A 17,070-nucleotide genomic window follows, 5' to 3' on the forward strand; every position below is an offset into this window, starting at 1 on the left:
CCTACATGAGATGGAAGTTACAAATGACGTTCTATGCGCTATTGATGGTTGCGGCGCCAGAGTACAGCGCCTGTAGCCAGAGGGATGCAGGAAAGCGGCTACCAACCCTCTTTTTTGTAGAGGGGTACACTGGCGGGTAGCCGAGTACGTTCATTTCTGGTGTCCGGTACTTCCTTATCGTGCAGAATTCCTCATTAATGACAAGTTTCATATTTTGTGATTACAGGAAATAATCTGTGCTGCGCTTTGTTTATGTTGTCGCTGCCGGTGTGTTTCGAGAATTAAGTAAATTGCTTGAAAATGGCCCAGGGAAATCAATTGTGGATGGGATTTGTAAGTGTTGTATATATTTACAATCGTAAACATCTGAATTCGCATAATAAAATACACAAACTAATAAACATCTGATTGTAAAATTATTTAGAAGACGAGCTTTTGCTAAGTATTTTATCCATCTTTATCATTGGGATTGCATGATGCATCTGTCCACTTTGGATTCGTATGAAATATCTGTTTTTCTTGGAAAGAAACTGTGTATCGGCTTGCAAGATGTGGTTTTTCGGTGCAATTTAACGTAACAGGGTACCAGTAGTGTAAGCCGGAGACACATTAAACTCGTTTGTTTTCAAATAAAAATCATTGCTACTTACCTCATATGCATAGCAGAAGATTTTTCAAGCTGGGGATCACTTTTTTTCCCATGAAAATAGCGTTATTTTTAACATTATAATAATTTATTGGTCGTTGCTAATTCGGCGCGCAAATTTTGACTCACGTTGTCTATCGTCAGCTGATATGCAGTATCGTCAGCTGATGTGCAGTGTTTCCAAACTTATGAACCGATAAATGCCGCACAAACTATTCACAAAAGGTTTTTAAGCGAAAATTGAGGCTAGACTCTACTTTACGTCGTTATCTGCATGGTGATTGCTTCTTTGCGTGCGCGATCGTGGTGTGGCACCCGGCATCTCTTCGGGTAAGTACCTTTTTCTTTTTACACTTTCTGTTCACGATAGCCCCACTATCCATTCACGGGGTCGAGGTATGCCTACGAGGTTAGGTTAGGCCTGTTAGGTTAGGTTCCATTAGCACTCATTTCACCCCTAAATATGTGCTTCATCATCTAAAAAATTCCTCAGTACGTTCAATTGCGCATATCCGGACAACATCGGTTTTTCTCGATTTACTCCTTCAGGAAATTTTTGCTCGCTTTGGGATTTACGTTGTTGAATTCCTTATAAAATAAGGAATAAAAAAACTACATAAACTAGTCTTACCTTACATTGGAAAAAAAAAAACCGCTCACACGTCATCTTGTCAAACTTCCGCGTGGTTGCTACACTGTGAGGGGGTTACAAACCGAACGCACGGAACATTTGATTCACGTAGTCGACGGTAATGGTGGCACAAGCTATCGTACAACGGAGATGCATGATTGACGAAAAATACCTTATTTACAGGCAAAATACGTTGCACGATTCTAAAAAAACAATTTCCCCGGCTTCAGAAAGTCCCCAAGAACGCAATTCCGTAAGTACTTTCTCGTCTTTTCTCCTGTAAATTTTAAGAAATCCGTCTCCGGTTTATACTACTGTTACCCATAACAGTATGGTATATTGAAAACACATTTAACTCATTCATTTCGTCATTTTTTACATTCATACTTCCCTATTATGCATTGCGAAACATTGTTTAAGGTGGGATTTAGCTTTTTTTATGAAAATAGCTTCAATTTTCCACATATCGAGTAATTATTGTTCGTTCCTCTCGCACACAATATGGTGGAGAAATCTTGACCAGCGTTGTCGATGATGAGTGGATTTGCAGTGTTGCAACCTTCTTTACCGAAAAATACCTACTTTCGTGTTACTCATTTGGTATTTTTTTCCAGGTTCGAAAACCCCACGAACCATGCACGGATAGCCCCACGAACCATGCACGTGTAGCCCCACACACCATTCATGGATAGCCCCGCAAACCAATCATAAATACACAAACCATTCATAAAATCCCCATGAACCATGCATGCGTATCCCCACGAACCGTGCATGCAAGGTTAGGTTAGGTTCTGTGAGGTTAGGCAAACATAGTTAAAATTGTCATGTTCTAGAAAAACAATGGCGGGGGTTAAGTCATTGAATGCACAGAACATTTGGTTCACGTAGTCGAACGTAATGGAGGCAAGAGCTTTTGTGCATCGGAGACACATTAGTCGAGAAATACATGATTTACTGGCCGAATAAGTTGAACGAAGGGAGAAAACACTTCCACGAGCTTTCAAAAGTCTACAGAAACTCAGTTCCGTAAGTAGTTTCTCCTGTAAATTTGAAGAAATGTGTTTTCCCTATACCATACTGTTACCCAGTTTAAATCTGTAGGTCCATTCATTGCATAACTTCAAACTAATTATTGGATACACATATTCCGCATCGAGTCTCAATCACTTTTTTACATCTTTTTCCACCAATAAATAATACCTTGCGAAATTCTAAAGTGCACTAATTATTTTCTCCTTACTTTTACAATCACCTCGGCGGCCCAAGTTCCTTTTGTTTATTGTGATTTCATCATGCTACGATTGCAATTTTTAATGGTTCGATTTCGATGTACGTCTGTTAACACATACTGCAGAGTTTTAGCGATTACTTATGATTTTGTTCAATATATGCTATCGTGGTTAGGTTAGGTTTGGTTCCCTTAGCATGAACATAAAGTGCCTAAATTCATTCTACTAAGGTTCCGATTTACTTCTACATTCATTCTCATGCTTCTACGATATTTACTGTCTCTTGTCGACGGAAAATATCTTGTCCATGGGAAGTGCACATGCTTGCGTAAGGTAATTTTTAAGTTGTTTCATTTAACATAAATAACTCTTTTTTTGAGTCCAAACAGTGCTCATTACTTTAAGGAAGGTTAAAATTTCGTGTGACAATGATTTTCAAAATTCTACGATAATTAGTCTTTGTGCTAGGAGAAATCATAAAACAATTGGAACCATTACCGATTAATTGATGTGGCATAAGTCTTAGCAGATGCTTAATAGTTATTTATTGTGTAATGATTTTTGGCAAGTTTCATAGGAGTCTTAGGAAGTGCTTTAGAATACTGGAAATGACTGTGGAAGCAATTTCGAAGCTTGGAGAAACTAATTAGCACACTTAAAAGTTTTACTAAGTAGGCCTATTAGTTACCAGACAAATTATGATTTGAAATGTAGCTTACGGGAACAGGCGTTCTTGGTTTCCAATCAACTTGGGCACAAGTTTCTTTGGCACATTTTCATGCGGGGCTTGAAGGGGGTAAAGTGCTGAAAAGCAGATATTACATCATCAGGTGTTTAAAGCATTTAGGAATATTATTTTAATGCTAATACACCTAAACCTGACCCACCTAGGAATATTAATTCCAAGACCTAACCCACATAACATCTTTATGCAAGATGACAGTGAATGAATGGCTGCTTACAAAGAATCATACAGGATAAATTAAGACCTTACTGTTTCGTTAAATATACGTGGGTCGTACCAAAAGTAGTGCAAAAGTGGTCATAACCTCTTTACTAACTTATGTAGATCGTTCAAGTTGCGCATGTAGTTAGAGTGACTCTTCCTCTATACAAACCAGCTACTCAACATAGTCTCCATTTAAAGCGATACATTTGCGCCATCGTTGAACCCAACTCTAGAATTCTCTTTGAAGAAAGTCCGGTGTGCACTGTCCGACATCCACTTCTTGACAGCTACTTTCGCCTCGTCTGTGTCATCAAATCGTTGTCCCCAAAGAATGTCCTTCATGGGACTAAACAAGTAGAAGTCTGAGGGTGCCAGATCTGGCTGTACGGTGTATGGGGGACCACGGACCAGCCCATTTTGCCGATCGCCTGATTTTTTGCCAAAGAGGCGTGTGGTCACACGTTGTCATGGTGAATGTGGATCGCTTTCAGATTCTTGTGCGGTCTCTTCCTCCTAATGGCTTCTCTAAGCTTATGGAGTGTCTCAATGTACCGCTCGCTGTTGATGGTATGGCCGCAATGCAGGAAATCAAGGAGAATAATGTGAAATCAACTAAACCACTCGCTGACGATTCGTGTCAGTGGTCACAGTTGATGGTCTCCCACTGTGCGGTTTGTCTTCAGTGCTGGTTTCCCCTTGTGTAAACTTCTTCATCCACCTGTGCACATTGCTCTTGTCAATGGTGTCGTCTCTGTACACATTCTGTGGATGTCGGACAGTGCACGCCAGACTTTTTTCAAAGAGGATTCTAGAGTTGGGTTCAGCGATGGCGCAAATGCATTGCTTTAAATGGAGACTATGTTGAGTAGCTGGTTTGTATAGAAGAAGAGTCATTCCAACTACATGTACAATTTGAACGATCTACATCAGTTAATAAAGAGGTTATGACCACTTTTGTATTACTTTTGTTACAGCCCTCGTATGTAAGGTCTTCATTATCTAATTAAAGAAATGTATTTCTATGCTTCAAAATTCTTAAATTAGTTTCTATGTTGTTAATTATATTAATAAAGGTTAATTAATTTCACAAGTTGTTAAAATAAATGTATCTTGGTAGCTGATGGAATCGTGTAGGCAATGCATTTCAAATTTGATGATTTAAATTGGAAACCATTACAAATTTACACCAAATGGCATTTCTCTTAAATAAGGATAATCCAATGTATGTTTACACATATTAAGAGATTAATGATATAATAAAAATTATAATAGATTTATTCATCAGGATGTGGATATGCTAGGCTCTGATTTGTACCCATGGGTTTCATAGCAAATGCAGTTCCACTTGTTTATATTTTAATCATTGCTATGTGAAAGTTTTTGTCATCACTAATATTGATTTAGGCCGTCTCTTTCTTGTATCTTGTTTTGCATCCATTTTTTATATTCTTTTTCACATATATCATGTGAGTGATCCTTCATTGTTTTTATCTCATTGAAATATATTAGCATTGTATGATTTCGTTAAAGGTTGACTGCAAATTTGACAATGAGGAAGAGGTGATGGCAGCCTTCAAGAAGATGGGAGAGAGCCCGCTTGAAGTGACAATTCCAATAAACAAGAAGACGGGAGAGCCTGAAATGCACGCACTTGTTACATTCGACAGTGAAGAAGCTGCCAAATCTGTTCAACAGAAGCTGAACTTTAAAATGATCCCAAATATTCAACCAGTAAGTGTCCTCATGAATACCACATGTATGTTTGAAAACTGTTACTGATGTGCTTGTCTTTTCATTTACTGAACTGATTTGCAGTATACAGTGGAATCCTGATTTTAAGACAGAAAAATAAATAAAAATAATGCAGACGTGAAAAGTAAGCAAAAGGGGGATGTTATCACTAGACCATCAGGGAGACTCTTAGGGTTTGTAAATTATTTGAAAATACCTGGAAAAGTCTAGGAAAAGTAAGGTGACCGGATTTTTAAAACAACAAAATGGGACATCTTTTATATTTTCCTGAAGGGAAATGGGTTGTCAGAATGTATACTCTTTAATATAAAAATGGTTTCATTATAAATACTTATCTTTGAAAACTAATTGAATATATACACAAAATACTGTGTAAATAACTTACATAATATCATGATATGCACTGCAAACACTACACATTAGCTGTGTTCTGTTTCTTCTTACCAGCACACAGGGCGACGAAAGTGTACACATCAATCGGTTCTTATGCTCCCATATAACCGCAGTGAATGACCTCTAATGAACCGTCCTGTAGTCAGATGTGAATGACTGACTATGTCATAGTTTATTTTAATACAGGGTGGAGCATTTTCGACTACCTATTTTATAATGAAGACAGATGATTTGCTGATTACATTTACTTTTATTTTTCATTTCTAGAACAAACATTGCACCTTTGGATTACAGAAAATGTATACATGAACAATGTGCACACAATTATTTCTCGAAAATAACATCTTTCAAATGACGTCCCTGGCAGGCAACAGATTGTGCAAGATGGTCTTGAAAGCTACGCATGACACGTGCAATAAAATCTGGATTAATGTGTGCAATCTCTTTTCTGATTCGTGCCTTCAGATCCATATGCAAGGTCCTTTGCAAGCTTCGACGTGTTATTTGTAATGTCTGAGCATGACTCCTTGCCGAACGCCGAGAATTGCGAACCACAGCAACGTGCACACGTTCAATCTTCTCTGGTGTTCTGACTGTTCTTTTTCTCCCATACGGTTATTTTGAACACTTCCAACTTCACGCCATTGTTTCCACCATTCATTGATTGTTTTCCTGTGAGGAACTCCTCCAAGGCATTGTTGATCACCATACTCCCTGCGGAATGCACGCTGCACCGCTACAATTGACTTCGTCAACACGAACTGCTCCACACAAAATATACGTTGCTGTAGAGGCCAGCGGTCCATTGCTACTGAAATCCAAAGTCACAATGTACACGAGGCAGGAAGAAACCACCCTCCCAATGCATTTGTTTTACAGTGTTGCCAACCTCAAAACTGTGTAGTCGAAAATGCTCCTCTCTATAGTAGAGAAGGTATATTGTTGCAGTAGTTTAATGCTTATAAGTAGTTGTTACAAAAAGGAAAATTTTGGCATCCCATTTTACATTTAAAAAAAATCTTGACAGTCTCAAAAAAAGGGACTGTCCCGGCTAATATGGGACATCTGGTCTCCTTAGGCAATAGTAGTTGGTATCTTGATTGTACACTTTTCAGTGGACTGCGGCTAAAGAACTTATAATGTGAAAAATATATATTTTGGGATCATCAAACCAGGGTTCTATTGTATGTGATAAATGATGTAGCATCAGATATATAATATAATATTTTTTTAAAATTTTATTTATATCTAACATTTCAGCCTGCAAGGTTCAAATTGTGCCAGTCAAGACCTGAGGTTCCCGATGCACCAGAGAAATTGCACCCTGTGTGGATTGGAGACCTTAGCACTGACATTGATGACAACACATTGTATAAAGCATTTTCTTGTAGATATCAATCCCTGAAGACAGCAAAAGGCAAGTATTTAAATGATTCATATAGTGTGATGATATTTCTCATTTTGAGGGGGGGGGGGGGGGTAAAACTTTGTCACTCAAGTTTTTTTAAAAAAAAAAAACACCATGAATTATTGTATCTTGTAATACTGGGATTAAATTTTGAAACTACGCCATTCACCAAGGAGGGCAACTTGAAAAGGTGGAGTAGTGCAATTGCATGAAGTGTACGATGATAAAGCAATTTCGTCTCAGGTGGTCACGGAATGGCATACGGAAATTGAGGATGAATACCAACAAGAAGGCCGTCGTCATCTGGAATGACGAGGGACAATGTTGAACATGTTAATGCACTGATTCATAGCCCAGACCTTGGGATCTGCGTTTTTCATCTCTTTGGGCCTATGAAAGAACTTGCGAAGCAGCGATATCATTTCGATGAGGAACTTAAAACTGTAACACAAGAATGGTTTTCGGAATGTGAATGTGAATTCTTTGAACAATGTATACAAGAACTGTCCTCAATGCTCCATATGCTATTCTTTCCTGCTAGTGTAACTAACTATTGAGTGACCTATGTAAAATGTGGACCATGAAAAACCAAACTTGACCGAACAAACAACCTGCTGCCTTTCCTGATGTTTTTACATTTTTTCAGGGGACCAAGCTAAAATAATAATAATTCCGGGTTCCACTGTACTTACCTGTTTTGTTACGTACTAGGAGTGGTTTCTGCCAGCCTCTATGCAATGTTGAGTCCATAGAATCGTGTTCTGTAACACCTCCAATGATGACACATGGTCGATACTCCACACATAATTTCAATCTGCTGTTTGACTTCTGGCGCCAGTCCATGGATTAGTTTCACAAACCCTGCGCTTGAGATAACCCCACAGGTAAAAGTCAGACTTATTATGTCTTGTGTCCGCAGAGGCCTTAATCCCTTCCTCGATGTATGTTCTGGTGAAGGAAACAATATTCTAACTCGTGATCAGTTTACTGTTCCAATATGGTTTCAGGAAATGACATATTAATTGCGGCTGCATCCTACTACATGGTTCAGGCAAATTTCGAAGTTCGGGCCTTTGCACCTGCAGCCCCCCCCCCCCCCCTTGAATCCTTAATTGTTGGACGTCGCTTTTAATCATTCGTGTTTATAGAATTTAAATTTTTCAAAAAGATGCAGTAATTTAGAAGTTACAGCCATTTTTATAAATCTATTCCATGCATCCTGCTGTACATGGTAGTCGCAGGGTGATAATTAGGGCTCGAAAGTTGAGGAAAAATCCTTTCTTTTCCTAGTGTCCGAAGACGAGGCCCAACATAATATATGTTCATTTTGGGTCATTGTAGGCCAGAAAAAGGTGTTTTTTGTCCTTTTTTTGCCTTTTTCGGCATTTTTTTTGACTTATGGGTCCTTTTTTAGCCTTTTTTTAGGTCTTAATGGCTTTTTTTTTGCAACTTCACCTTCTTTCGACTACGTTTTTACTGGCCATTCTCAATTCGAATCATCATCAGTTCATGACATCTTATACATCCTTTCTGTAGTAAAGAAATAAAAAAAAAAAAATAATAAATAAATAGCCTATATTTGAACCATCCCTGAAACGAGAGAAAAATATTTTTGGACAACTGAAGCAGGTACGGTACAAGGTCCTTTAACCGTAACTTGTCTGGAAGGTGGCACTGTAAGTGACAACTTTCTCTTGTTTTGAAGCTTTCAGTTTTTTCGCACTGTGTTTTCCATACCACCAGAATTTTGTATTTTTTTTATTCATGAAATATGTAATTAAAACTGAAGTTATTAATTAATTTGGATCACATTTATACGTCCTTCTTTCCATTTTTAGATCCTTTTTTTACATTTTTAGTTCTTTTTATAGGTCTTCAACTTCCGAGCCCTAGTGATAATAAAATTATTCGTACATAAAATTGTGTGAGGTACTTTGGTTGGGTTCACCTTGAGCCACCCAGCGTAAGCTTACCTCACTAAAATGAATAACTTTTATTTCCAGTGATCATGGACCATGCTGGTTTCAACAGGGGATGTGGTTTCGTGGTTTTTGGGCACGAAGATGATCAGAAAATGTGCATCTTACAGATGAATGCTTTCAAAGGACTTGGAAGCAAGACGTTGAGAGTGAGCACATTTCTACCAAAGCCATACAGGGACTTTTTTACGAGGTAAGTTCTGAATGAAACTGCTTATTTAAACTCTCATGAAATAACACAAATCACATTCTAATTCAAAACTCTATACAGTCCTAGCTGATGAGGTAGAATTTTTTCCCCGGCACCCCATGATGGACATTGGTGTTCTTCACATCATCCTCATGATTAGTCAAAAGTGGCAGAAAAGCAAAGTAAAAGAAACCAAATCAATTTTTCATGTAATTTGTTGCGAATAAATAAATTGGGATGATTTTAAATTTGAAACTGTCTTCAGGTTTGGAAGGAGATGAGGAACTAGCAGAACTCTGTGTCTGTTACTGTAAAATTATTTTTAAGCATTATTTGAGGGGTGTAAGGAGAAGGCACCGAACAGTCAACCTCACTTCCTCGTAACAAGGCTCTGGCACCTTGATCCAAGCCCAGGATAATTTATTTTTATTTATGTTAGTATTATCCTGCTGAAAAACAGCTGGCTGGCTTTGGTACAACAGTACGTATACATGTAAATACATAAAAATCATAAATTTATAATACAAGATTGAATGATAAAGATGTGACTACAAGAGAAATGCTAAATACAATAAGAGGTACAATAAAATATAAATGATATATACGTTAAAGTATGCATGATAATAGGCCTGATGAATGATTAAAATAGAATTGAAATCATTATAACTACTGACTATGGAGTTTAAAAACTCATTATAGTTATAATCTGTAGATGTTGTCAATAACGACCCTTTAGTGCGTACTCGATACGGCGTAGCTCGTATAGATATTCTCGATAAAAGCGTAGGGACAGAGCAGTAACCTTCTAAAATGTTTTCAACGAATTTTATATCATTTCTATTTCTTCTAGCTGAAAGGTATTCAACTTTTAACTTGTTCAATATGTAGTCTTAACTATAAAAGAATTTAAACAGTTTAAATCTAAAATAAAAATAGGAAGACATTTATTTTGTATATTCTCAATGATGTCACTTTTTCCAACACCGCAGGAAAAATTCCATGTCACAGAACTGAATTCTAGAACGGGTCTGACAAATGCCATGTACATAATCCTCTGTGGAATTGTGTTGTCCTGGTGTGTGCCTCTTTACAGCCTCAGCTTTTAATATTAGAATGGTTTTAGTTCTTTTTAAGTCATTAAGGACTGTCACATGCCATGAAGGCACATGGGATGATGTACAACACCTGCAAGACCTGCCCCATCCTCATTACCTCTCACACCCTCCAGGTGCACAGGGCCACTGGCAAATTTACCCTCCATCCCAAAGGGACCTGCCATGCCTCAAACCTTATCTACATCCTCACCTGCAACATCTGTGGTGATTTTTACCTGGGGGAAACATCAACGGCCCTCAATCTCCACATCAATAACCACCGCTGCTCCACCCACAACCTGGACTTCATTGTCCACACCTGGAGGGTGTGAGAGGTAATGAGGATGGGGCAGGTCTTGCACCTGGGGGGGTTGCATTTATGGGCAGGGGGGGTGTTGGCTGTGTGGTGAAGGAGTGTTGTGGACCAGGATGTTTTGGAGGTTGGGGGGCATTTGAAAACCACTCTGGGCTTGTCGGAAAATATGCTTTTGGTTTCAGGATCACTGTGGAGAATTGGGAGAAGAGAGTGTAGTGTGTACCTGATTTTGTTGAGGTGGGAATGATATTGTGTGATGAGTGCAGGTGGGTTGGTGGCAGCAGGTTTCTTGGTGGTAGTGGTGTGTGAGGCAGCTTGCGATATTTGCTTGGTGACCAGGATGGAGGGATATCCACGGTTGACCAGGACCTGGTGTAGGAGGAGGTTATAATTCTGGCGGGAGGTGGATGAAGTGTTCAGGCGCTGTCCCCTGAGGGCCAGAGATAATGGAAAGGCCTTTTTTTGGTGTGGAATGGGTGGGAGCTGGAGAAATGTAGGTATTGCATGTGGTTGGTGAGTTTTATGTGGATGGAGGTAGTCAGGTGTCCTCCCTCGATGTGCACGTCCACATCCAGGAACGTGATGTGGTTGGGAGAGTGCGTCCAGGTGAATTTTAGGGAACGCAAGTGGTTAAGTTGGTCCAGGAAAGCTGATAAGGATGGTTCTCCATCTGTCCAGAGCATGAAGATGTCGTCGATGAAGCGGAGCCAGAGGAGGGGTTGGGTAGCCAAGAACTCTTGCTCAAGTTTGCCCATGAAGAGGTTTTCATAGGATGGGGCCATTCTGGTACCCATGGCTGTACCTTGGATCTGTAGGAAATTTTGGTTTTCAAAGGTGAAATTGTTGCAAGTGAGGATAAGGTGGGCTAGGTGGGTCAGGAAGTTGGTGCTGGGGTTATGAGGTTTGGGTCTGCTATTGAGGTAGAATTCTATGGAGTGGAGGCCATGGGAGTGGGGTATGTTGGTGTGGTAGGAAGTGACATCGATGGTGGCATCGATATATATGTGTGTGTGTGTGTGTGTGTGTACAGCATATAGGTCTATTATTTATATTCATTACATAATCAATTCATCCACCTCAACAAACCAACAGGAAAAATTATATAAATTGTCTCTCAAATGAGCACGCTCCTTCTCCTCCCAACAATTGTTCATGCATTTAAGACAAAATCCATTAAGATAAGCCTTATTTCTCTCTCTGGTAATTTACAGTGCATTACAGAAAACAATCATATTGTGTGTGAAGCGAACAAGGTACCATCTCCGCTTCAAACGCCGTACCCTTTTGTGAATGAAGACAGTGGATCTTCAAAATTAATAGGATTGAACCATTAAATTGTGCAACGCGGAATTACGAAATCTTTTAAATTTCACGTAAGTAATTTTAAACCGCGTTTACCGCAACCACCATGGAGACCTGAAAAAGAAAAGATGCTATGCGCATACTCGACCCCCCTCCAGCCACGCGGGGAACAGGAACGGCACATTACCGAGCAACACGGCCCAGCCCCCCAACTCCCAACTTGCAACGCCACCGGACAACAGGAAGCAGACGACGCAAACCAAGATGCGCGCGCCAGTGCTGCCGAACGGGAAAAATCGCAACCACCGCCGCCCGGGAACAAACAATGTTCTGACGCGGTACCATCTCCGCTTCAAACGCCGTACCCTTTTGTGAATGAAGACAGTGGATCTTCGAAATTAATAGGATTGAACCATTAAATTGTGCAACGCGGAATTACGAAATCTTTTAAATTTCACGTAAGTAATTCCTAGTCCATGTTTTTGCAAACTGAAAACAATATTGATTTAATAGGGTGCAAATAATTTCACGAGGTGCCATGGCATTCTCTCTCTTACAACTTTTATAATTTAGATTGTTCGGCGGCCAGGGCCGACTCCTGCCGCTCCCTAGCTACGGCTCTGAACTTGACGAGACTAAGAAAAGCAGGCATTGCGAGTGAAGAGAGTGAAAATTTTTTATGAAATGTATTTTTGTTTGCATAAAATTTGAAATCGAGGGAGATAATTGCCCCTCTGTGCCCTCTGCAGGTGCCCTTGGCCATCAATCTTTACCCCTTTACCCTCCTTAGAATTTGATTTTCATTCAAGGTAGGGGGGCAATGCCCCCCTGCCCCACTGTGGTTGTGCCACTGATATGCACACACATATAGTAAGAATATGAAGTGTCTGTGTGATTCCAATGTATCCAAAAATTCTAATTTAATTTATTTAAACAGTATATTTAAAACATTTAATTTGAGGTCCTTAGTTTACATTTACCATTTCACATATACTCAGACTGAAAATACATCTACACACAAGTCACACAAATGTTATGGTATATATTCTAACCTGCGAAAAATTGTTAATTGTGTAAGAATTTCAAAATCAAATCTACCTTATCATCTTCAAGAATTCTTGTCTTGCAATAATCTTCCGTCTGTCAGATTGCTCTACAGAGGCCAGTAACAAAGTAAACAGATCGAGAGAATTCTGTTGTTTATTTCACACAACACTATTTTCCTTCCTCGATAAAAATAAAAACTCAACTGAAAATCTCGCCTCAGGGCATTTATCAATACGTATAAATTCAATAGGATTTGGATTAATAAAAGTTGCAATTTTTCACGTCTACGGAGAAAAATTCAAGCAGAATTCACGCATAATTCCCGGAGCCAATAATTCACGCAGAATTCCCTGTGAATAGCCACCCTGACTTAAAACCCAAAAAATCAATCAGGTGGAGCTCTACATATTCTTGATCTAGGCCATAGTTGAGATGATGTGATCAGCATCATGCCTGGCTGCCTTTAGCACTTAAAATTTCAGGCTGGGTGAGCAAGCCAGAAAGCCACTTTATGCAGGGACAAAGCCGGAAAAATTCCAAACTTACATCACCTACCCCAGGAACTGAACCTGGGTCTCCCACGTGGCAGTCAGATGCTCTACCAAGTGAGCTAGCGTGGACAAAATGAACAACGGTATCATTTTAAAAATTGAGCAAGGAGGTTTTTAACAGATCTATTATTTTCTTTTTAGGAGCCTGTCAGTTTTTTTTACTTATTCTGTAACTGACAAAAATAGCTTGTTTGCTTATGAGTGAAAGAACTGTTTAAATGTATTGCAATTGTAATTCTTACCGAACCATAAAATTATTAATTGAAAATCATGCTTGTGATTTCAGCAATTCAGAATACCACAAGTATTATCCTTATTGGGAAAGCTACAAGTCATGGCAATTGATGCCGAGAGGTTCCTTTAAGTCAGGGGAGCTGGCTGGTTGGAATCTTATGTTGGATGCCACGCAGACGTATTCATCTACAAAGGACGAGGATGATTTGGAACTGGTTGGTGAGTATATTCACTCAGGATTTTATCTTACCTGTTGCTCTAGAGCAGAGATTCTCAAAGGGCGTGCCACGAAAATTCAGAAAAAAGTATGAACATTTACAAAACAGGTGTATGTATAAAATATATAAAATGCTTTGAATCAATAAGTGAACAATATTGAATTTACAATGATAACTGGTTGAGTATTCCAGCTATAAAATTTGGCACACCAACGGACCTGTCATTTACCAGCTTACTGTAATAGTAACCAACCTGATTTTTCATTTTTTGTTTAGAATATTATGACGAATCATAGGGCTTGTTTAAGCAAAGAAAACACGAAGGGACTTACCTAAAGTCTCTTATGTGGGTAAAATTTGGGTACACCACATAATTGCGGTCCATTTAATTTGTTTAATGAATCACAGATAGTGTGAGTATACCGTGTAGCGTAAGATTAAAAATTTGTAGTAGTTTACAGAGTACCTGGGAGATGTCGCTAGTGCATTCAATGATCAGAATTCCGCTAGCAGATTATTTAGGGATACGAATGGAATTATAAATGTATTTGGGTAAGAAATTGTTATATTTACATGTACCCGATGTCATGAAGTACAATTAACCATACTTAAATATGATTTACTACATGGAAGGTCACCCCTTAATGATGAAGAGGTTTTCTCTGGATATCAACCAGGTGATTTCCAGATAGGCTTCCAAGCTTCAATCCCTGAAAGTGATGTTAGCTCTCGAAAGCTTGGAAACCTATCCGGAAATCACCTGGTTAATATCCAGAGAAAGCCTCTTCATCATTTGATGCCAGGAAAGCTTCGAGTTACTAATTGCATTCTCATTACAGAACATGATACGCCAGTAGACGTTGAAGAGGTGAATAGACAACTGACAGAGAGAGATTACAACTTCTGGGATGCTTTGGAGTCATCCAGGTGGTTGGCTGTCGAGGGTTTAGATTGAATTTAATTTGTGATGAACCGAGTGGTTAAGATATGAAACAGATGTTCTCAATTATAGTTTTAAGTACCTTGACATTTAAGATAGTAATCTGTTTTTGTTTACAGTGTAATGAGGATAATCTTGTATGTGTTGTCTGTTTGTATATTTTTCATTTGAATAAATGCCATTTGTTAAATAGAAAGTATTGTTTTAATTAACTGAAGATTTATTTAGTTTGCTTCCAACAGAGAGAATCTCCAATTACAGGAAAGCTTACATATATTATATTCAAATAATAAACATATAACAGTAGACTGCATATAAACACACACACACACACCCATTTATCCTCCTGAGACCCATGAGTTTGTGGGGTTACTTTTTTCAGTAAATTTGCGTTATGCACATTAATTGAGCACCAACTTGAAGGAAAATATCAACCTTGTGTGAAATTTTTGTTGCGCGTGCGCAGAATGAGGTGTAGAGTATTCTCTACATTGGGCTTCAAGGTGTAACAAATGAAACACTTTAATATATTAAACTCAAGACACATTTTTACTTTTCTTAAGAGTCTGACATAATATTTTGTTCTACACAATTGCTGTATGCAATAAAATATTGAAGTCCAATATAATGATTGTGGTGGAAAATATTTTTTCATTAATTATTCATATACAGGGTGGACCAAAAGTCATGAAGGGGTTATAACTTAGAATAACATTTTTAGTGATCATTAGTTTCCAATGAGATTTCACAGACTTGAAGACCAAGGATGGGATATTGTTTACACTTATGTGTGGAATATAATCTCAGGTAGGAGCCCGCCATTATGGGCCTCACACATGGTGTAAAGACTAAAGAGGTGGATGCAAGCCGATCCTGAAAACTCTCCCTTCCGGCGCATGACGTCATCATCGTTGCAGAAGAGGACTGCAGGGAGTCCGTTCGCTTAACAGTGAAGCGTTCTTCGTGAAACAAAATTCAACTACAGACTCAATATAACTTCAAAACACGCGGAATAACCATAACCATGGTATACTGAGCCAGGCACGTATCCAAGGAGAGGTCTTAGAGGGCTCGAGCCCCCCCCCCCCGAAAGTTTTCGTTTTACACTAGATAAAATGAGGTTTTTGGTTTCTTGTGGTGTGAAATAAGATAATGTGACGATAATTTAAGGAGAGAAATAATTATCGAGGCAATACGGAGAATGTTTTGTATCCTTGTTATTGTTAATAGTGCGTATCCAAGGTGGTAATCAAGGGGCTCAAGCCCCCTGTAGGATGTTTTTCTGTTTATACTACATAAAATTAGGATTTAGGCTTCTTGAATAATGTGATGATAATTTAAAGAGATACAATTATCGAGGCAAGACGAAGAATGTTTAGATAAAATTAGGTATTTGTCTTCTTGAATAATAGGCCTATGATGATAATTTAAGGAGAAATTATTGTCGAGGCAAGACGAAGAATGTTCTATAACCCTGTTATTGTTAATAGCGCGTATCCAAGGTGGGGATCAAGTGGCTCGACCCCCCCCCCCCAGGAAATGTTTCAGTTTACACTAGATAAAATTAGGTATTTGTCTTCTTGAATAATAGGCCTATGATGATAATTTAAGGAGAAATTATTGTCGAGGCAAGACGAAGAATGTTCTATAACCCTGTTATTGTTAATAGCGCGTATCCAAGGTGGGGATCAAGTGGCTCGACCCCCCCCCCCAGGAAATGTTTCAGTTTACATTAGATAAAATTATGTATTTGTCTTCTTGAATAATAGGCCTATGATGATAATTTAAGGAGAAATTATTGTCGAGGCAAGACGAAGTATGTTCTATAACCCTCTTATTATTAATAGCGCGTATCCAAGGTGGGAATCAGGGGGCTCGAGGCCCCCCCACCTTCAGGATTTTTCTCTGTTTACATTAAATAAAATTAGGATTTTGTGATGATAATTTGAGAGAAATAATTATCAAGAAAAGACGGAGGATGTTCTATAACCCTGTTATTGTTACTAGCACGTCTCCAAGGTGGGAATCAGGTGGCTCGAGCCCCCCTCCCCAGGAAAGGAAATATTTTAGTTTACACTAGATAAAATTAGGTTCTTGTCTTCTTGAATAATGTGATGATAATTTAAAGAGATACAATTATCGAGGCAAGACGAAGAATGTTCTATAACTCTGTTATTGTTAATAGCGCGTA

General features: G+C 38.7%; 1 protein-coding gene across 1 annotated transcript; it reads left to right on the forward strand.

The window, feature by feature from the left end:
* The first annotated feature begins 188 nt into the window (after window positions 1-188).
* On the forward strand, window positions 189-15,069 carry Secp43 (tRNA Selenocysteine associated protein). Its single transcript, XM_083133042.1, has 6 exons — window positions 189-333; window positions 4,986-5,186; window positions 6,861-7,017; window positions 9,012-9,180; window positions 13,774-13,940; window positions 14,779-15,069. The coding sequence occupies exons 1-6, from the start codon at window positions 301-303 to the stop codon at window positions 14,892-14,894; spliced, it is 843 nt and encodes a 280-aa protein (XP_082989168.1). The 5' UTR covers window positions 189-300; the 3' UTR covers window positions 14,895-15,069.
* Window positions 15,070-17,070: the final 2,001 nt, after the last annotated feature.

The sequence above is a fragment of the Lepisma saccharinum genome, chromosome 12, assembly GCF_977018435.1.
Source record: "Lepisma saccharinum chromosome 12, izLepSacc3.1, whole genome shotgun sequence".
Classification (NCBI taxonomy): Eukaryota; Metazoa; Arthropoda; class Insecta; order Zygentoma; family Lepismatidae; genus Lepisma; species Lepisma saccharinum.

Excerpts from the sequence above, each read along its gene's own strand:
- Secp43 (XM_083133042.1), top strand. The coding sequence starts at position 301 with ATGGCCCAGGGAAATCAATTGTGGATGGGATTT. Across the intron at positions 334-4,985 it reads ATCAATTGTGGATGGGATTT|GTTGACTGCAAATTTGACAA; the intron begins GTAAGTGTTGTA and ends ATTTCGTTAAAG. Across the intron at positions 7,018-9,011 it reads ATCCCTGAAGACAGCAAAAG|TGATCATGGACCATGCTGGT; the intron begins GCAAGTATTTAA and ends TTTTATTTCCAG.